Raw genomic sequence first — 22,098 nt, forward strand, 5'->3', positions numbered from 1 at the left:
ACTTTATTCTCGCCGTTTGTCGAGATTAAAGTCAACATGTTGACTTTATTCTCGTAATTTGTTATTGAAGTATAGCATCGTAAACTAAACTTCACCTTAAAATAAATATTTAATTTACTAGATTTTCTCAAACCCCGTCATAAGTTATTCAGCACATTAAATGCTTTGTGTTAAGTGTTCCCGGAGCCTTATTAATCGCTACGTGCTTCTTAAACTGACTTCCTCTTGCTCCAAGAGGAGGTGCAGGCATCACACAGAATACATTAATTTCATGATATTCCTACTCCCTGAACATTTAGAATACTAAGATAAATACTTGATATAATTTTCATGATGAAATGCATTAAAGCAGGTATTAATCATGAGGGGACACGGTGGCGTGGAGGTTGCACTGCTGCCTTGCAGCAATGGGGTCCTGGTTGTTCCCCGCTTTGAATTTGCCTGTTTTCTGGTGGGTTTACTCGGCGTGCTTCAGTTTCCTTTCAAAGTCATGTAGGATGTGGGGTTTTGTTATGCTATATTGACCCTGCTAGTGTATGTATTGCTCATATTCACCCTGTGATGTGCTGGCGCCACGTTCAGGGTTTGCTCCTGCCTCACACACAATGCTTACTGGGATGGACACAACCCTGAATGGATGGCATAATTAAACATGTATGATGAAGATTTTTTTTAAGTTCTGAACACTCTGTGGTCTAAGTTTATAACTAGGTTTAATTTCACAAAGACATTTATCGTGTAGTGACTGGTTATGTGGAGAAAGAAAAAGGAAAGATAGGAACTGCGGGTTTGGTACATCAGACAGACAGCACACATGCAATAAAGAAAGTCAGCTCAGAAGAACATTTACTGAATTCTGTGTTCGTGTCTCCGACCAGCAGATCACAAACCCAACATTTACACAATATTTAAGTTAAACCTGTGCGATACCCATTCATACATCCAGTTTTTTGGAGCCTCGTTACACCTGCCATAAAGTTCTCTACACTGAACGTACACCTGGGGACCCCTTACTGCAAGGGAGAAGCACTACCGCCTCACTACCGTGCATGTGTAATACCTGCTTTAATGCATTTCATCATGAAAATTTATCTTAGCATTCTACATTTTCAGAGAGCAGGAATATCATGAAGTGAATGTATTCTGTGAGGTGATCGCTGCCGGCGCCTCCTCTTAATGCTGAGGAAGTCAGTTTAAGAAGCGCGTAGCAATTAACAACTGGGTCGGGGAACACTTACCACAAAGCATTTAATGTGCTACATTAACTTATGATGGGATTTGAGAAAATCTAGTAAATTAAACATTGATTTTAGGATGCAGTTTAGTTTACAGCAGTGGCGGACCGTCAGGGCCTGCAAGGCCTTCTCTGCTGGCCTAAAAAAATATCTGAATCATAAACTGATATTAATTATATTTTGTCCATGAATACTTATGAAATAATTCCAAATAGTCTATCCGCTTCCTTTCATAGCTTTTCCGATGGTTGTGCTGCTTCCAGACATGTATTTTCGTATTAAAGCATTTAACCAATCACATTTTGGCCATCATTTGTTGCCAGGCAGGGTCAAAGTCAAGGAAATCTGCCCGGAGGCCTTCACAATACGTTCTGCAGGCCCTCTAACACAAAATAAATGTCGATTAAACTGTTGCTTCAACCAATCAGATTTTGAGTTGGTTTCACTAGGGCCCTCTAGCAGGCGTACCGCAACGTCACCGTATTCAGACCCATTGATTGGATAGAGAAGAGAGATGCTCTAAAGCAGTGCTCCGCAACCGGTGTGCCACGGCACACTGGTGTGCCTTGAGCCAATACAGGTGTGACGCGGTCAAATAAGACAATTTTCTAACTAAATAATATTTCAAAGGTCCTCCTTAGAAACACAATAACGAGAATACGTGCAATGAAATATTCGTGTAAATAGCATTTTAAAGGTTTCATAATTTTATGTGTCATTTCTCTGAAATAATAAATCCCATCGCCTGGCGCCTACGACGTAGGTCCTACGTAGTCGCCAGACAACTGCGTAGTATGCTTTGATAGGCAGAGCGCTCCGTGCCCTCACCTAGATTCAATTCAAGCCGACGTATTAGTCGTGCTACGTCGCATTCACTTGTCTTGCGACAGTAGTTATCATTCATTACTATTAGTTGTGTTGCTGAATTGTGTATGGGTAACGTTCTTCGTGTGATTCATATTTAGTTTTATACCCCTTTAAATATGGATAAATTTTTACGTGGAAAAGATTCGTCTTCACGTACAGATGATGAAGAACCCAGCACAAGTGTTGCAAAAAAAACAAAGAAGATTGTGAAAAGGAAGTACAACGAAGACTACATTCGATATGGATTCTCGTGGTGTGGTGACGAAACGGCTCCAAAGCCACAATGCATAATTTGCGGCGATCAGCTATCAAACGAGGCAATGGCACCCAGTAAACTAAATCGCCATCTAAATTCAAACCATCCCAGTTACTCCAAAAAAGACAAACAACTCTTTTGTTAATTAAAAATGATAAGCGGTCATGCTTAAAAGATCTTGACCAAGAACTTCGGGTTGCGCTGTCAAATATTGAGCCAAATATAAAACTTTTGTGTTCATTGAAACAAGCGCAGGTATCACATTAATCAGTCATTATGTTATAATAATTATTAAGATTGCATAAAAGTAAATATAGTTTTTATGTATGTATACTTATAATAAATGTATACTTATAATAAAAAATGAAAATTTATTGTAAAATTTGTGTATTAAAATAATATCTATATATCAGTGGCGTAGCTGGAGTTCATGTTGTCCGGGGCGGTGAAAAATTTGACGCCCCAAAGCTGAAAGAATTTTTTTTTTTTTTGCACCTCCTCAAGGAACAAAAAAAAAGGAAACTACTGTAGTTTGGACGCCCCTAAATAGCTGGCGCACCCCCCCACCCCCAGCTACGCCACTGCTATATATTTTGGCTTTTGATGTGCCGCGGAATTCTAGGAAGAACTTTGGTGTGTCGTAGGTGAGAAAAGGTTGCGGAGCACTGCTCTAAAGGAACTGTTTCATCACATTCTGGAGCATCATGACGAGTATGATGAGGACACAGTGCGCTGTGCTGATGGATTTAAAGCACGTCTGGATGATTTTGAGTTTTGTTTTTTGCTTCACACATTCAATGGCATTTTTTGAGTATTCAGATGTGCTCTTTTCAATACTACAGGACAAAAAACTGGATGTGCAGTTTTGTCTGGCTAGGGTAAAGGAATTCTGTGACACCGTTGAGCGAGATAGAAACCTTTATGAGGAACTCTATGAGGCCACTGAACGCACCCCACAGGTGCTCCGAGCACACAAAGCACTTTTTGATCTGTCTCGGCTAAAAACAGAACTGATTGTAATGTATGCCATGGATGATTTTGCAGGAAAATCTCCCACTGATCTCCTTGACTTCCTTCATCAGAGAAATCTGAATGAGAGCATGGGGCAGCTATACACATTGGTATGTTTGGCGGTGACCATTCCCGTGTCCACTGCTTCTGTCAAGCGGACATTTTCAGCCCTAAAGCAAATTAAAACTTATGCCAGAAATACGACAAGGCAGGTTCGACTTTCAGCATTAGCTTCGATGGCAATAGAAAGGGACTTCGTGATGGAACTGAAGCGCACAGATAATCTGTACGACAGAGTAACTGAACTGTTTTTGAGGAAAGAGAGGAGGATGGATTTTGATTACAAAGAATCCGAATTTTTGGTGAGTAAAATGTTGCGATTTTCCTAAATAATATTGCAAGTTTATGAGTTATTATTGATGTTTTTTATGTGTGTCGCGGCTGTAGCTGTAGTAGAAGGAACTTGTTCATCCCTGGTTTGTCTATTCAATAAAGGCATTTATTGTGGCTACAGAAGTTATCTATCTGCGATGCAACGGCTCTTTATACTGTATTTCTGCATATTAAGACGGTTTTTATAAACATAAATTAGTTTTTGAGGGGCGCGTTGATTCAGACGAAGCACTACTGAAGGCCTAGGTGTGAAATGCACGGTCCGCCACTGGTTTACGGCATTCTACTTTAATGACAAAATAAAACTATGAGAATAAAGTGGAAATGTCGACTTCAATCTCGACAGTTTTTTTTTTTCTTTCTTCACTGTGGCCCTAATACGCTTCCGTAGGTCTATACCAATAATAGCACTATAAATGCAAGTTTGCAGTTTTATTATTTCTGTATATAGCTTAGCTTGAAGCAAGGTCCATATTAATGCAGTTTGCCTTAATGATGGTTCAGTTGGTAAAGATGTCATCACCAAGTTGCAATTGTTTTATTTTATTTTAATTTGGTGAATACTGTGTAATGCACCTGGGCTTGAAGTCTTATTATTACTGGAAGTTGCACCATTATTTATTGTATTGTTATTATTTATTAGTTTAAATATTATGCAGTTTAATGATGGTAAAGTTGTTTAAAAAGTCACTTTAACTTGTCAGTGGACAGAGATTGTTAACATTAACAAAGTGTAGTTGGTTTACAAAAAATATTTACTATTTATTCCTTTTCTAAGACATGTTCAGTGCAATACAACATTTGACAAGCACCTCTGGATATTTTACGAAGTCTAAATGCCTCTTTGGGTGGTTGAAAATATGTTGTCAAAATTTTAGTTTAAGTTGTTTGCAAAATTTGTTCAATAAAAAGGCTCTATATTTTAACTGCATCTGTCATGCAATGTGATTCCTTCTGTTCCTTAGTGCCACCCCCTTGAAAACTATCACTTTATGGGGCCATGCAAACCTGGATTAATACTTGTGTGCACATTAAAATGTTTTTTTGTACAATGTAAATTCTCATGACAGTGGAATAGGTTATTGTTAGCCAGTAATTGCAGTGGAAAATGTGGTTAACATCCACTCATGCATGGGAAAAAAATACCATATAATAACATGAAACCAGTATAATTTTGAAAAATACCGTGATATAGAATTTGGGTCATACCGCACAGCACTACTGCATATATAGGGGTTTGGTATCATCTGTGGGTTTCATTCATCCATGGTTAGGCTTTGAACATATTCCTTGTGAATACAAGGGGACTGCTCTAATGTTAATTTTCATGTTGTTACTCTTTGAACAAATATGGAAGGAATTTTGGGGGGGCCAGGCAAAGCATTTAAATTAATTGTAATTAGGTGTTCATGTTAGGAAATATTCACGTTATGAAGGAGCTTTCAGAAACAGAGCTGCTTCGTAAAGTGAGGGAATCTTGTAATTTTGTAAAACAAATGCTTTACAATTAAAAATATGCAATTTACACAAATAAGGAACAAACACATGTAGAGAAGTGTGTAACCTGCAGATCTGCAGAGTGAGACAACATGGAAGAATTGGAGATGTCATGTGTGTGGCAGAAGAGAGTATAGTAGGCACAGGTACTGTACTAGCCTCACCAGCACTGCTAGTGATAGACCTTCACAATGACTTAACTTGCTCATCAAGTCACTCAGTTTGAATTCTCACAGTTTGAGACCCTGCAATACTGCAGAAAGCTTGCAAGAAAAACTGAAGCCATGTTGGTTTCAAAGCCTACTTTGTATTAAACTAAATATTTGTCAAAAAATCAAAAACAGACATGCAAAAGGCAATTTAAGCAAACCACTATGAATGCAGAACATTAACAATAAAATACTGTAAAATAAATTTTACTTACTATTAACCAGTTATTTCGGTAAAAAGACAGCGGCTAAGTGCAGGTAGGTTGATAAAATTGAACTATAGAAAAAAGTGCACATTTACACATATTGATAGTTGAAAATGTGGCTACGTTTAGGTCATGACTTATCACGCTAAACAAAATTAAGAGACACTGCATTTATATAGTGCTTTTCAAGACACTCATAGCACTTAACACAGAGAAGCTAGAGCCACTTCAACCACCACCCTGTGCAGCAGCCATTTTGCACCAGTACTCTCACCACACATTGTTAATAAAGTGATGAAAAGGTGAGAAAGTTAGCCAGTAAGAGATGGAGGGTGATTAGGAGGTCAGAAGGAACAGGCCATGACGGGGAATTTATCTAGGACATCAGGAAACACCCTGCTCTTTATAAAAGATGCCCAGGGATCTTTTACAGTATGACCACAGAGAGTCAGGACCTCGGTTTTTGCATCTTATGTGGAGGACTGAGCCACTTTTGCAGCACAGTGTCCCCGTCATTGTAAGCACCCTCTGCTGGCCACACCAACACCTCTTCCAGCAAAATCCAAGCTTTTTCTAGATGGTCTCCCACTCAAGTACTGGCTGGACCAAACATGCTTAGCTTCAGGTGGATTACCTTTTCTGAAGTACATGCGGCTGCTGGCCAAAATTAGTAAGAAATGGCCTATATTCAGCTTACCAGTGTTTTAAATCTTGCACCCAACAGGAACCTAGATTCCATCCACCCACCCACTTACCTATTCATTACCTGAAATTACTTATTTTAATACAGGGTACCTGGTTGGTACCATCACTGCAAGAACTTAAAACCCTTAGACAAGGCACCAGACAACTTCAGGATGCACACACCTATAAATACCACAATCACAGAGGACCTGGTTCACTGGACACACTTACTTTTACAACGTGTGCATGGATTTTTACACGCCGAGACTCATCTATTCAAGTACTCCTCTTCGAGAGCTGAGAACAAATGCCAGTGCCGGTGTGGTTCCCTATTTACCCGACAAGGTAAGAAGGCAGTATCGTGGCAGCAGAGCTGGCACTAAGCTAAAAATGAAGCGGCTTGCGAGAAAGTGGCGTTTTAAGCCTTCGGTACCTTCTGTGATTCTGGGAAATGTGAACTCAATCTCAAATAAGATCGACGAACTGGCTGCGCTGGTGAAAAATGTCAGAACCTACAGAGAATGCAGTTTGTTGCGTTTTTGCGAAACGTGGTTAACTAACACCATCCCAGATGCTAACGTGGAGCTACCCGGGTTTAGCACAGTTAGAGTGGACAGAGACGCAAGTACCTGCGGGAAGCACAAAGGAGGAGGACTCGCTCTCGATGTTAATACACGATGGTGTAACTCTGGACATGTTAACGTCAAAATCTCCACTTGTTGCAGGGACATTGAACTGTTGGCCGTAGGTTTGCGTCCCTATTACTTGCCCAGAGAGTTTGGACACATCATTGTTGTTATTGTATACATTCCTCCTCGGGCAGATGTGGAGACAGCGAGTGACATCATCCATTCTGCTGTTGCTAAGTTAGAAACGCAGCACCCTGAGGCGCTTGTGCTAATCACTGGAGACTTTAACCATGTGACGCTGGACAAAACATTACCTGCCTTCTCGCAGTATGTGGACTGTAACACCCGGGGATTTAAGACTATTGATTTACTGTATGCAAACGTTAAAGACGCATACAGCGCCACCCCGCTGCCTGCACTTGGGAAAGCAGATCATAACCTGGTTCTGCTTCAGCCTCACTACAAACCAAAAGTGAGGGTCCTACCTGCAACCACACGATCATTCAGGAAGTGGACCCCGGAGGCTGAGAATACTCTGAGAGAATGTTTTGGAAATACAGACTGGGATATCCAGCAGGGATCACATTGTGAGAACATTGAGGAGGTTGTTGACTGCACTACTGACTACATCAACTTCTGTACGGACATTGTAGTTCCAGTAAGAACTGTACGCTGCTATGCTAACAACAAGCCATGGATTCAAAGTGACACCAAGGGCCTTTTGAACCAGAAGAAAAGGGCTTTTAAAGACGGTGATCAGCATGAGCTCAAGCACGTGCAGAAGGAACTCCGAGTCCAGCTCAGGAGCAGTACAAGAGAAAGCTGGAGCAGAAGTTGCAGAATAACAGCATGAAGGAAGTGTGGGATGGGATGAAGATCATCACTGGCTGCAGCTCAAAGCGGGGTACCACCATCGAGAGAGATGTGAAGAGAGCAAACCAAATGAACAACTTCTTTAACAGGTTTGACCACCCTAACCCACTCTCACTCTCACCTCGGAGTACTGCACCCTCCACACATCCTTCTGCTGATACCAGCAGAGGAGAGACATCCCCACCCATAATTACAACAGCGCAGGTGAGCAAAGAGCCGAGGAGACTTCCTGCCAGCAAAGCAGCAGGTCCAGATGGAGTATCGCCACGACTGCTGAAGGTCTGTGCATTGGAGCTGGGGGGTCCTCTACAGCACATCTTCAACCTGAGCCTGGAACAGGGGAGAGTCCCGAGGCTTTGGAAAACATCTTGCATCACCCCAGTCCCAAAGGTATCATGTCCTATTGAGCTGAATGACTTTTGGCCTGTTGCTCTGACATCACATGTGATGAAGACCATGGAGAGGCTGCTGCTTCACCACCTTAGGCCACAGGTTCAACACACTCTTGACCCTCTGCAGTTTGCATATCAGGAGAAGGTGTGAGTGGAGGATGCCATCATCCATATGCTACACCGATCCCTCTCTCACTTGGACAGAGGCAGTGGTGCTGTAAGAATTATGTTTCTAGACTTCTCTAGTGCCTTCAACACAATCCAACCTCTGCTGCTTAGGGACAAGCTGACAGAGATGGGAGTAGATTCATACCTAGTGGCATGGATCGTGGACTATCTTAAAGACAGACCTCAGTATGTGCATCTTGGGAACTGCACGTCTGACATTGTGGTCAGCAACACAGGAGGGGACTGTACTTTCTCTGGTCCTGTTCAGCCTATATACATCGGACTTCCAATACAACTCGGAGTCCTGCCACGTGCAAAAGTTTGCTGATGACACTGCTATCGTGGGCTGCATCAGGAATGGGCTGGAGGAGGAGTATAGGGACCTAATCAATGACTTTGTTAAATGGTGCGACTCAAACCACCTACAACTGAACACCAGCAAAACCAAGGAGCAGGTGGTGGATTTTAGACCCCTCATGGACCCTGTGATCATCAAAGGTGACTGTGTGCAGATGGTGCAGACCTATAAATACCTGGGAGTGCAGCTGGATGATAAATTAGACTGGACTGCCAATACTGATGCTCAGTGCAAGAAAGGACAGAGCCAGTTATACTTCCTTAGAAGGCTGGTGTCCTTCAACATCTGCAATAAGATGCTGCAGATGTTCTATCAGACAGTTGTGGCGAGCGCCCTCTTCTATGCGGTGGTGTGCTGGGGAAGCAGCATTAAGAAGAAAGACGCCTCACGCCTGGACAAACTGGTGAGGAAGGCAGGCTCTATTGTTGGCATGGAGCAGGACAGTTTAACATCTGTGGCAGAGCGAAGGGCGCTCAGCAGGCTCCTATCAATTATGGAGAATCCACTGCATCCACTAAATAGTATCATCTCCAGACAGAAGAGCAAGCTTCAGCGACAGACTGCTGCCACTGTCCTGCTCCACTGACAGATTGAGGAGATCGTTCCTCCCTCAAACTATGCGACTCTTCAATTCCACCCGGGGGGGTAAACGTTAACATTTAACATTGTACAAAGTTATTGTGTGTTTTTCACCTGCATTATTATTATTATTATCAATCTTTAATTTAATATTATTTATTGTATCAGTATACTGCTGCTGGATAATGTGAATTTCCCATTGGGATTAATAAAGTATCTATCTATCTATCTAGACCAGTTCACAACTGCAAATGATTCTAATCTGCACAGCCTTAATCACGTAGAAAGAAACTCCACTTAGTTAAACGGATATAATGTGAATCCATCTCTGGAGTTTAGAGACAGAACTTTTTGTGCTTTTTTATTGTAAATTTGTGAAACCTGTAGCTAGAAAAAGCTAAATAAAAAAATAAACACATATCAAAATAAAAGTTACATGAATTACTGGAGAATTTATTAATGCAAGTAAAACCATACCTCAAATGTTAATAACGGCACCACAATTGCCATCCAGCTAATTGCCATCGTTATATGAGTTCTTCTCTGTTCAGCTATGACATCCATGGAACGAAGAAACAGTACTGACCACACTATGTAGTACAGTACAACAAGGCAAAGGAATGACATAAGGATCCACAGAGGAACACAAACAACCTGGAAAATAGTGAATATACCGTTAAAAAAAAAAAGGCCATGCTATATGATTACGATAACTCTTCCCTTCATTGATTTTAAAGTATCAATAATAATGCCTATTATCCATCCATCCATCCATTTTCCAACCCGCTGAATCCGAACACAGGGTCACGGGGGTCTGCTGGAGCCAATCCCAGCCAACACAGGGCACAAGGCAGGAAACAATCCTGGGCAGGGTGCCAACCCACCACAGGACACACACAAATACACCCACACACCAAGCACACACTAGGGCCAATTTAGAATCGTCAATCCACCTAACCTGCATGTCTTTGGACTGTGGGAGGAAATTGGAGCGCCCGGAGGAAACCCACGCAGACACGGGGAGAACATGCAAACTCCACGCAGGGAGGACCCGGGAAGCGAACCCAGGTCCCCAGATCTCCCAACTGCGAGGCAGCAGCACTACCCACTGCGCCACCGTGCCGCCATAATGCCTATTATGATTCAGTAAATCAAACATTGTTATAAAGCAATTGTTTCATTTAACATTCACATTCATAGTCCCATTTCACACCAAACAAGAGAGAGTAAGAATGGACCAGAGTATAGTCAACCGCTACACTGCAGCTTAATTCTAATTTTTTCAATTATACGTGCCACAAATTTGGAATAAAAACAAGAAATCGTGACTTTTCAAATTGGATTTAGACCACTTTTACATGTGGTACTAAACCCAATGTACACATATGCAATTGGAATGTGACCTGTTCTTGAGTGCTTAGAATGGAACTGCATGGAAATTTATACTCCCCAACTATCATCACATTCCTGCATTGAAAGTAACGATGAATTACAGTACAAATGCAGCATGCCAATGGAAAGAAAGTGAGGTGACCAACTTAATAAGCATTGCCTGATAAAAATGGGTGCTTCAAGCAAATATTTTTCAGAGAATGCCTTTCTGATAGATATTTTTATAGGCAACTGAATGCCATTCTTGAAATTTGGAAAATGTCAAACCACTGTTTTCTATCCAAAACATCCACATCTCACTTTTAAAAGCTCCTTTTCATGTCCACGGGTTTCAGTGTAGAAATACAGCAAACTGACTACACTCAGAAACGCTGTGATCATTTTTTGTTTTCTTTTTCTTACCGTCATGAGCTGATGAATTCACAGACATCCTGCACTAGAAATGTAGTGAGGTACCACATTACTCAGTATGCTGTTATTAGAGGTGGTCTGTTAAGTGGTATCTGCCTTACGAATATTGTTATTCATTTTGTGCTGTGAAGCCCGGGGCACGTACAGCCACCCTAACCTGACACAGACGGGCAGGACCCAAGTTTCACCACACAGCACACGATTTATTTACAGTCGGGGAAGCATTTCTTCTTTGTTTCCCCAAAATACAGCACAGTCCTTTCGCCTCCACTCCTCGTCACGAGCTTCGTCCACTTGCTCCCGACTCAGGCCATTCAGTGATGGTGACTGGCTCCTTTTATAGGTCCTGGGAGTATTCCAAGTGGCTCATCAAGATTACCTGGAATTACTCCCAGGTGTGGTAGAAGTCCATTATAGGGCTCTGCAGCTCCCCCTGGCAGCCCCCACAGAACGCAGCAGGAATGTACCAAACTCCAGCTCCCAGAGTGCCCTGCGGGTATCCATGGTGCCACAGCCCACCCATGAGGGCTGCCCTCTAGCATCCCAGGGGAGGTATTGCCTAATTGATATTCTCTCCTCCAGTCCTTCCATTCTGTTGGTGTCCCAGCCAGGTAATAGCCACGGCCACCCGGCATACTGCAAGCAGGGCACATCAGTTTAGGTTGCTTGTTAATATAAAATGTAAACAAAAAAACCCCACTTAACTACAGTGTGAACATAGCTGATGTATCTAAAGTAGAGTGGAGTTTGTTTACTGATAACCATGACTTTAAGAGGTCGACATCACTTTCCCATTGTATCACAGAGAGCTGGTTATGTGTGAGCAATATAAGGTGCGCATGGTCACTGAGGCAGTGCAAATGCCACTCAACAAGGACACCAGGGTTCATGTCCTGCAGTTTGCTTGTTCGCTCTGTATCAAAGTGGGTTTCCCCCAGGTGCTCCGATTTCCTCCCATAGTCCAAAGGCATGCAGGGTAGGTGGACTGGCAATGTTAAATTGCCTCTGGTGTGCGTTTGTATTAACCCTACAATACACTGGTGCCCTGTTCAGGAATTGTTCCTGCCTAGCGCCCAGTGCTTGCTGGGATAAGCTCCAGCTTCCCTGCAACCATGTTCTGAATAAGTGGGTTTGGAAAATAGATGGATAGATGAATGGAGGATCACTGAGCTGTCTGAAAGGTATGGAAAAAGTGTAGCACAGGATAGTTCAACTACAGGACATAGTCAAAACTTTTGTCTGAGGCAGACAAGTATATAAATACAGAAGTATAGTATGCCTCTGAAAAATAGGGTCTAGTTCAAGGTATATTTAATCAGTCTAGGTAAAGGGAAATGTATGTACAGAACTGGCATCGAGGGAGAATGCATTCAGTCTAGGCTATCATTCACCGTCTGAGAATCTAACTGTAAGGTTTTGTGCTTCCTGTACCAAAGGTTTCTGTCTCACCTAATATTATATGAGGAGAAGGCCAGTTAGGAAGACCTTGTTCATTACATTGAATATCATTAAAGAGATCTGCTTGATGTATACTTATGTGAACTAATGCAAAACAATTAAAGGGAAAGGCTGAAAAATGGAAAGTGTACTGAAACCCATCTACTGCACTTACCATTTAACCTTTATGGAAGTTTGCAGCAGTGGCACAAATGTTACTGAAGAAACTGAAATGAATTAGTCTCTCTCGCTCCATCACATAATTCCTACCTCCATTTTTTGGTTGTGCATATAGAGTGAGCCTTAAGTAATTTTCCATTACTGCTTCTAGAAAAAACAGCTCTCCTGATTCAGTTGGACAAATAATTAGAAACATATAATAATGACAATAACAATAATAATAATATACTAAAAATCATATTTACCAGCCAGGGCCAACTGATAATCTTGTCCAGTCGTAGTGCAATAAATATAAACTGAAGGATATTTACAGAGCAAAGGATTTCCAGCTGGGGAAAAAAAATTCTTGATGTAATAATAATAATAATAATTCTTTACATTTATATAGCACTTTTCTCACTACTCAAAGCACTCTAAAACAAAGCTTCACTCTACAATTCACATTTTTATAGACATTTTTTTTTAAAACAATTTTCTTTAGAATTAAATTATTTAAGCATACCTTGCTGACTATCATAACAAAACCAGTCTTGCTTGGGTTGATGACGATTTTTAAATCCACAATGTTTAAAACAGTCAACTATTTTTTCCAGAAACCAGAGCTACACAAGTATCAATAAAGAAAGAGCAATTCTGACCCAATTAGACATTTAAACTTGTTCTTCCTACTGGGCTATTATTGTGGGGCCACAACTCAGTCCTTTCACAGATTTTGGCTTTCACTTTGTATCTCCATCTTTGATTATGGCTCATCTTGTGGCTGCCTTGTCAAACGTTCAGGGTTTATGATTAAAGACATTTCCTTCTTTGTGTTTCTATACTAGCACAAAAAAAAACCCTGCTTAATTAAAGCAAACACCGGGTCCAAAAATATGGCACATCAATATCAGTGTTCCAAACTTCAAATTACATTCCTTGACTCAGGAGAGGAGTTTTCGGGAGGTTTCTGACTTTTACTGTCTGCAACGGTTAACTATAAACTTGTATTTGTTATCATGTTACCGATCTCCTTCCAAACGGACCTTTATTATGAACTTGCAGGAAATATTAATTGATTTCCAAAATCACTGCCTTATTCTAGTCACAGACACTAAGGGTCTTATTGATTAAGTGCCCATACCCATCCACTTTGGTACTATATAAAATATGCATCATTTAAATGTAGTGGGTAGTTTCTATCTTTAAAATCTCTCAGAAAACAGACATAAGCTGAAATTACTGTTACTTCACATGTTTTTGTCACATGACAGATGCCCGTCTTAATCTTGTTACCTTTCTTAGTTAACACTGGCTGTTGCCAAGGTCTTGCAGCAAATAACTCAAACCTCCAGATGGCACTCAAGTACTACTCTGCTGGAGAACTATCAATACCGTGGCCAGCTGTCACTTCAGTGACCTAAATTCCCACTGTTTTCCAAATCACACCCACGGTCCTGCATATATGTGGGCAGGGTGTCAATACTTTTGTCAGATTTTTTAGCAGCTTTTATGTCCCACCTGGCTGACTCCAAAAAAAGAAAGAAATTACAGAGCAGACATTAAAACTACAACATTATAAGCAAGCATGTTTTGTTATATATGTTCTGATTTACTATGCTCACACTATATGTCTATGGCAGATTCTTGCTCAGGGATTCTGCAAAAATGAAATCCTTCCACATTCCATCTGTACACTGAAACTCAAAACCAGCATTTTATCTATAGACTCCAATAAAATTAATGAATTCTGCAATGTTAATACTTCTTTATCTTCAGAACCCTTAACCCCTGCTGAGCCCAAACAACCTCAAAGCTGTCACAAGAGGCTTGGATGGCCCATTATTACCCTCAGAGCTATAAGAAACTCTGAAGGGAGGCTATCCGCTTTTCTCCTGTCTCACAATCCCATTAAAAATCCAGCATAAAATAAAGAAGTTATTTCACTATTACATCAGAAATAAGGATCTCTTGACATGCTTAAGTTACAGATCGCTATCACTGACAAAAAACAAGAGGTTAAACTACTTACTAAAATACTCACTTAAGGAGTATAAACTGTTATTACTAGAGAAGAACATCCTGGAAAAAAAAACAGTTATCAGATCTTGTTTGGCCTGAAGTTATGTCTGTCAGCTACCCAACTTCATTGATGATGCCCCTTTCTTTTCCATCTGTTTTGCTCTTTTATCTTTAGAAAATGATAAGGCTCAAAATTTCTCCTACCTCTGACAAGTACTGAAGTATCCAAATTTTATCTCAGAATTTCTTCTTTGATGAGCTGGGGCTTTCCCTTTCACTGTTATCAATTTATTTTGATCTTAAGACTTATTGCCTCTCGTTCCAACACTCCTATTCTGTCCAAAATGAAAACTCATGCTCTTCCAAAAATGCACCGCTCTCTTAAATACATAAGACACCAAATCTAACAATCAGCACTACATCACACAGGTGGCCTGCACTATACATCCAATACAGCTAGCAAAATATAGCCCAATTAGAGTCAGTTCTTATTAGTAAGGTTTGGAATGGCGTTCTCAGTCCTCAAACATGATTATTATAGAGAATCTGCAAGTAAATTTCAAACATGCAGTGAGGCTTTTACAAAAAAATAAAAAACAGACTGACAGAGTCATGTGTTTAGCTTACTAAGCACATGTTAATGTCCACATGAATGCCTGCACTCATTTCCCAGCATCACACTCCTTCCATTTTCTTGTCTTCTTCCCATGGTGCATCCTGGTGCCATCGCACCTGGCTGGCCACATGATGCAACAAAAAACAGAATTCATTGGACCAAGTAGCCTTCTTCCATTAATCCAAAGACTAATACTGATGCTCAAGTGCTTTCAACAATGGATTACCATGAGCACTCTGACTGGCCTGTGCCTACACAATTCCATATGCAGCGGGGTTGAATGTGCTGTGTGTCATGACTCTTTCCCTGTAACCTTAGTAAAATTATCTGCAAACTGTGCCACAGCAGCCCTTCTGTTGGTTTGTACCAGACAGGATAGCCTTTTTTGAATCTTGGCCACCCAACACTCCATTGGCGGTTAGTGGTTTCACAGTACACTCTTCAACCCCATAGTTGCTAGTTACTCACCACGGCTGACCATGAACATCTCACAAGCCTTGCTGTTTCAGAAATGCTCTGACCATGATTTGGCCCTTACCAAAGTCATTCAGGTCTTTACACCTGTCCACATATCCTGTATTCAACCCATTAACTGCAAGTACCTAATGTCCGCTTACCATGTAATATATCCTTGACCTAAGGTGTGTTATGAAATAGTCAACATCTTTACTTCATATGGGAGCTGTCATAATGTTTTGGCTCCTCAGTCTATGTGTGTGCATATTTTAAAAAGGACGGATTATCCTGCAGTTAATTAGTATGGAATTTATGTCTGCAATGAGCACAAATAATTTTCAAAATATTTTGCACATCAGGACCATAACCTGATACACAAAAGCCAATAAAAGCACATTAATGTCATCCTTGCTAGTGTAATATACTTAACACAAGAAAGCACACATAGCTACCCAAATTTGTAACCTAAGCTCAAATATATCTGAAAAACATGTTTTTAATATGACCATTTGAACCCGAATTATCAGCTAATTTGAAGGTCCTACCACACAGATCTAGGAAGTATTATTCTAATTACTGCAAAGCAAAATGTACATGTCAAAAATTATAAATCACTACTACTGTGACCAACCTCCAGTGAACGATCATGCCTGAATCCCCATACGCAAGCAGCCACAGATACTGGTGACACAAAGAAGAGAGGCATGAAAACCAGCAGCCAGAAATGACTGCCTCGCTCAATCCTGTCGCAGACCAGAACTTCAAACATTAACAGCAGCAAGTGAATTCCAACTGCAATAAGCATAGCTTTAAATTCCACAGATGTTTCTCCTTCAGCTCTGTCAAGAAGAAGGGGAAAATAATTGAGATATTCTCTTTACACACCTCCACTGTGCAATCAAAGTTAAATCAATATATTTAACAAGAGGAAAAAATACACATTTGAAAGTTTAAGTTTACAGCTAGAACTCCACTTTGCTTAAGCAACTTGCTCAAGTCACAATTGTTTCCAGCGCTCTTATGCACCATTAAGAAACAAAGGCCATAAGATGGTATACAGTAATTAAGTTCATTAAAACATTGAAAGCAATTTTTCAGCTAAGTGGAATGAAGTGAATCTCTGCTATAATGTCATTAGTTAAGCATGATATATCTTTATTAAGTTACAATGAAAGTACTGAATTAACCGTTCAATTTACGGCAGTCTACACTATCAGATCTGAAAGAAGTTACAAAATGTACACATGGCAAAACATTCAGGGACTTAGTTGACTGATTTGAAAGTTGGAACTTTATTTTTTGTTTCTTCATACAGTCAGTTATTATATTTATATTTATTAAATATTCCAGTAACAATAATAAACATAAAAATAATAATGTTATTAATATAGCACCTTCCCCATGGTCAAAGGGTCGGTATGATGATATAGTGTCAGAAAAAAAAAATGCTGAGTCTTTATAATGTCCAGAAAATGCAGCCTCGATGTTGTTTAGAGTGCCACATATTGTAAATACTGTGTACATATTTGCATGATTCATGCTTACAGGGGGATGCTTACATAATTCCGTTCCCTTTCTGTTCAATTCTAGATAGGTGGTTAAGTTAAAGTTTTTACTTTTGGGGTTTAGATACTGTTAACCTACTTAGGAGAACTGAGCGGGTGTACCCGAGTCGCAGCTTGTGCATGTACATCTCTCCCTGCGTTTAACTAGCTTGTATCTGAGATCTGTTTTGTGGTTAGGAGACACTGTCAGAGGAGTTAAAGTGTCAAAAACACAAAATAAAACAAATTGGAAGTGATCTCTCCCTGTGTGGAGTTTGTATGTTCTCTCTGTGCCAGCGTGGGTTTCCTCCAGGTACTCTGGTTTCCTCCCAAAGTCATGCTGGTTAGGTGCACTGGCGATTCTGAATTGTCCCTAGTGTGTGTGTGTGTGTGTCCTGCGGTGGGTTGGTTTGTTCCTGCCTTACGCCCTGTGTTGGCTGGGATTGGCTCCAGCAGACCCCCGTGACCCTGTAGTTACGATATAGTGGGTTGGATAATGGATGGAAACTAATCTGCAATTGAAGTTGCACAGAATGCTTCTCTGTTTTAAAACACATGAGCTTATAAATTCTCCCATGCTTTTCAATGGCTGATTTTGAAATTTAAAAGATTTGAAGAGCCTGCTGTGTTCTAAGATGTTTAATTGAAAAATGAAGTTTGTGGCAAATTTCCTGGAAGAATAAAAGTGCTCCAAACTGAATTTTCAACAAAATTGGTCCACTGGGATGCAAGTTGCTTCAGGAGGACAGACAGACAGGCTGACATGGTGATCGTAGTACGTTACGTGCTTTTTAGGTTTTATTCAAAAGGTGTCTTTGTCTATATGTTACCGGCAATCTATGAAAAGCAGGCATTGTATAGAATGCTTAGGTAATATATAGAACGCCGAAAATTGGACGTCAAAGTATGAGACGATTAATTTGTCACACATTTCCTAGACATTCTATGCAATGCCAAAAGACAAACCGGCAAAGTATAAAATACTCCTGTTAATGACGTTTCAAATGTCACATGACTTCCTAACGCTCGCCTCAGATGTAGAATTCCCCATTTGCATTTTAGTTTTTGTTCGGAACTAAGTGCAATTTAAAATAAACCTCTTTCCTTCCTTGTTGCAACAAGTAAGTTCATATTTTACTTTCTCTTGTTTTCCTCAATAAGAAAGGCCTATACTTTATTTTGTATATCTTTCTTTTCATATACGTATTTTTAATCAAAGCCTTTTCATGACTCTTTTTTAATACTTTGCCTACATAGCATTTGTCATTCTATATAATGCCTAGGTATTACATACAATGACTAGGGAAAGTATATATAATATTAAAATAATTTGGATATTTCATACTTTGCCCAAAAACGCCAGGCAGTCTATATATTGGCTAGCCATTCTATACAATACCCGCGTTTCATACATTGCCAGTAACATATATACCAGCTAGATGTGCGAAGCATCCAAAAGGTGTAACTGTGACCTACTAATCCATTGATTCTGATCATCATGTGGCCTTAATTAAGCTCAAGAAAAAGTTAACAAAAAAGTCTCCAAGAGCCACAAAATGTTCACCAAATACATCATTATGGTGCTCTGATACAAATTATTGTATAAGGCAAATCACTAAAAAAAGAAGCCTTCAGTTTTAAAAGAACTAAACAAAAGCCTAGACCATATGGTCAAAATAAAGCACTTGCATAGCTGAAGTCTTTTATCCAAAGTAAATATTAAAAGTTGTGTATTTTTCACATACCTTATGATGATTTCATGCTCAATTTTGTGTTTTTGTGCATTACATGTAAATGTGCACCTTAATTTAGATAGGTTTGAAAATGCATAGAGAGCTCTATTCGTGCAAATGTTACTTGTCCTATTTAAGACTTAAATTAATTGAACAGACCTACAGTGTGAATACTGGGATGACCCAACTACTAAATGTGTGCTTTGTCTTCCACTACCTTGTTATTTTTGTTTGCTGTTTTGACAAAATGTCTCTTCTTACTTTAAAACATTTCAATCACACAGTGAAATTTTGATTAATCGCATTCTACAAGAGGGTAATTTCAATTCTAAGTTAACTGAAAAAAGTTGATTTGGTACAGATATTAGCTACCTATAGCATACCTGTATTGGGGGTTGCGTGCCCACACACCTGTGCCCACTGAGGCACCAACTATAACCATCAGCTTCCACAACCATATTGGTGCAAAGACGGCCCAGTAACTCCACTCGATGATCCCATCAAGCCTTAGGGAGAGCAAGACGGAGAAGAGTAGCAGGCAGGCATAGATGAGGAATTTACTGAAACGTAGAAGAAACAAAATGAACTTATGGGCAAGCAAAACAAAAAAATATGTGCTGCCATTGTTAAATAAGGAGACATTTGCAGTCCTTTCAGCTATCAATCCTTCCTCATTCACTTCAGCATTTCAACATCTTCAAGTACCAAGGAACCAAACCTGGACATTGAGCTCAGTCCAATCACAATTTTTTATTAGATACTTTATCACTGCAAACTAACTTAACTTGTACCCCTTTTTAACGTGTGGAGGATGATGAGGCGCCAGAGCAAAAAGAAATCAAAGCAGGCACCCAAAGAATGTAACAAATCTACAGAATGCGCAGGATTCTTTTCAAACCTGGAAATCCCAAATAGTGAAGCAGCAGTGTTGACCACATAAAACTAACATATGAACCCCACTTCCCAAGATGACGCCCCCCCTCCAATACATTTTATTGTATTAATATTAAAATACATTAGAAATACAAAGTATCCATTAATATAGAAAACAAACATACAGGCGTCACGACACTTAAACCATTAAGGGAAGGAAGGATTTTGAGACTAACATTAAAAACTGTCAAGAAAAGAGTCGAAGACTTTCCTCATTTATTATTACATTTGTGTTTTTATTAATTTTTCTGAATCCTGTTTCTAACATTTTAATCTCCATAGAGAAAAGCTGAACAAAACATTCTCAAATTTAGACATGTGTATATGATTTTTACCAAGTAAGGAAAGCATGCTTCCTATATTTTCTATCATTTTATCTTCAGATTTAAAAACATTAAAAGGAACTACATTCAAACAAACTAGAAAAGATTTTCTGGTCATTCTAGAAAGAAGTAAAAATATATCATTCTAAAATATTTTAGAACTGATGCAGAAATGAAAAAGGTGTCAGAGTGATTTGTCTTCATATAACTACACTTTGAAGATATATTAATATGATACTTATCAATCCAATGCTCAGTTGGGTATAATGGATTTATAATTTTGAAGTGGACTTCTTTAATCTTGTTTGGTAGAAAAAATAAATATTTTCTAAAGCATGTGCCCCGTCGTGGAGCTCCATCTATTGGGGGCATTAGAGATGGAAGTTATCGGACAGGCGAGTGGCAATTTTAATGAGAATGTCGTTACATTTGCTGTCTAAAAAATGGGACCCCATTTATTGAAAGAACTGTAAATTTTTTTTTGTCATTCGCAGAATATAACCAATGTAATTTTTATAACTGATAAGAACATTAATGGGAATTGCATAAATAACCTTTAAGCTTAACTCCAATGTTATGCTGGTCTATAAATTCTTGGTAGGAGCATAAAGCACATTCTTTATTAAACAGTCAGGCACAAAGCATATTCCTTTATAGTACCATTCTTGTAATAAGATAGATTTATAACCAGATACAATGTACTGATTATTACAGATGAGAGAAGACTGATGTGAGATTTTGTGCTTATAAGCAATTTTTGAAGAGTCAAGGGCTTGTTAAAATTAGGTAACTGGATAGGTAATTTGCTGTTCTACACATAAAAGCGAAAAAAAATTTACAGTACAACAGCAATTTCCCTTAATTTCCTCGACTCTCAAACTACAGAAAATGTAGCTGAATGTCGGCAGTAATCAAGTTTCGATTGTGAGCCAACCTCATCAAGTCCTGAAGACACGAAAAGACCGTACAGTATTGAATTCGAAGTACACAAGTACGAGTAACGAAAGTGGTTCTTGACAGTAAGGAAGGTACAGCGTGGACACGATTACCGACTTTCCAACTCATCGTTCCGGCATAAGTTCCTACTTGAACCCCAGGCCTGAAGCTACGAGTGAAACAGTAGAGGGGGGAAAAATGATGAGAGGTTAAGTGGGCGATTAACAAAATTTACAGAAAAGCACGCGAATGGATTATAATGAGGCAATCGCATACGTCGGAAAGACCAATTAAAGCGCTATACAGTGCGTTGCTCAGTTCCGTAGTTTTAGCAGGCCTTAAATCACTGATATAATCGTTCTTTTTCCTAGTGGAACAAGAATCTTTACCTCGGGTTGAAATCCTGGAAAAATCCCCTTAAGTTCATTGTTGATTATTTTTTCTTCACAAGCATCGTTAATATAATGTTAAGAGTGTAAATTCTCTGACGAGTCTGCCCAATAATAAAATACCAAGCCCGAACGTGTAACACCCAACCGATTTCCAAACATGACCGCAATAAGCTCAACCCACCCAAGAGAGAGACAGGCGGGGAATAAACCCAAGTGGAGAATGAAACTGGACACTTGACCAATCACGTAGCATTATAGGCGGGAGAAAGAGAAAACTAAGTGTTCGACTGGTTGCTGACTTGTCAATCATCGTGTAGCCGACGAGTACCATTTAGGCGGACAGAAAAACAAAAACAAGACGCTTCCGAGGGGGAAATATTTAAATGAAAC

General features: G+C 39.7%; 1 protein-coding gene across 1 annotated transcript in view; it reads right to left on the minus strand.

The window, feature by feature from the left end:
• The window catches only part of tmem185 (transmembrane protein 185), a 29,404-nt gene extending 7,510 nt beyond the window's left edge, over window positions 1-21,894 (minus strand). The window contains exons 1-5 of the mRNA XM_028816126.2: window positions 21,706-21,894; window positions 19,508-19,684; window positions 16,479-16,686; window positions 13,023-13,106; window positions 9,835-10,011 (exon numbers count right to left, since the gene is read on the minus strand). Of these exons, the coding sequence (XP_028671959.1) occupies window positions 9,835-10,011; window positions 13,023-13,106; window positions 16,479-16,686; window positions 19,508-19,684; window positions 21,706-21,743 (684 nt within the window). The 5' untranslated portion in view covers window positions 21,744-21,894. The remainder of the gene's footprint in view (window positions 1-9,834; window positions 10,012-13,022; window positions 13,107-16,478; window positions 16,687-19,507; window positions 19,685-21,705) is intronic.
• Window positions 21,895-22,098: the final 204 nt, after the last annotated feature.

Source organism: Erpetoichthys calabaricus, chromosome 12 (assembly GCF_900747795.2).
Source record: "Erpetoichthys calabaricus chromosome 12, fErpCal1.3, whole genome shotgun sequence".
NCBI lineage: Eukaryota > Metazoa > Chordata > Cladistia > Polypteriformes > Polypteridae > Erpetoichthys > Erpetoichthys calabaricus.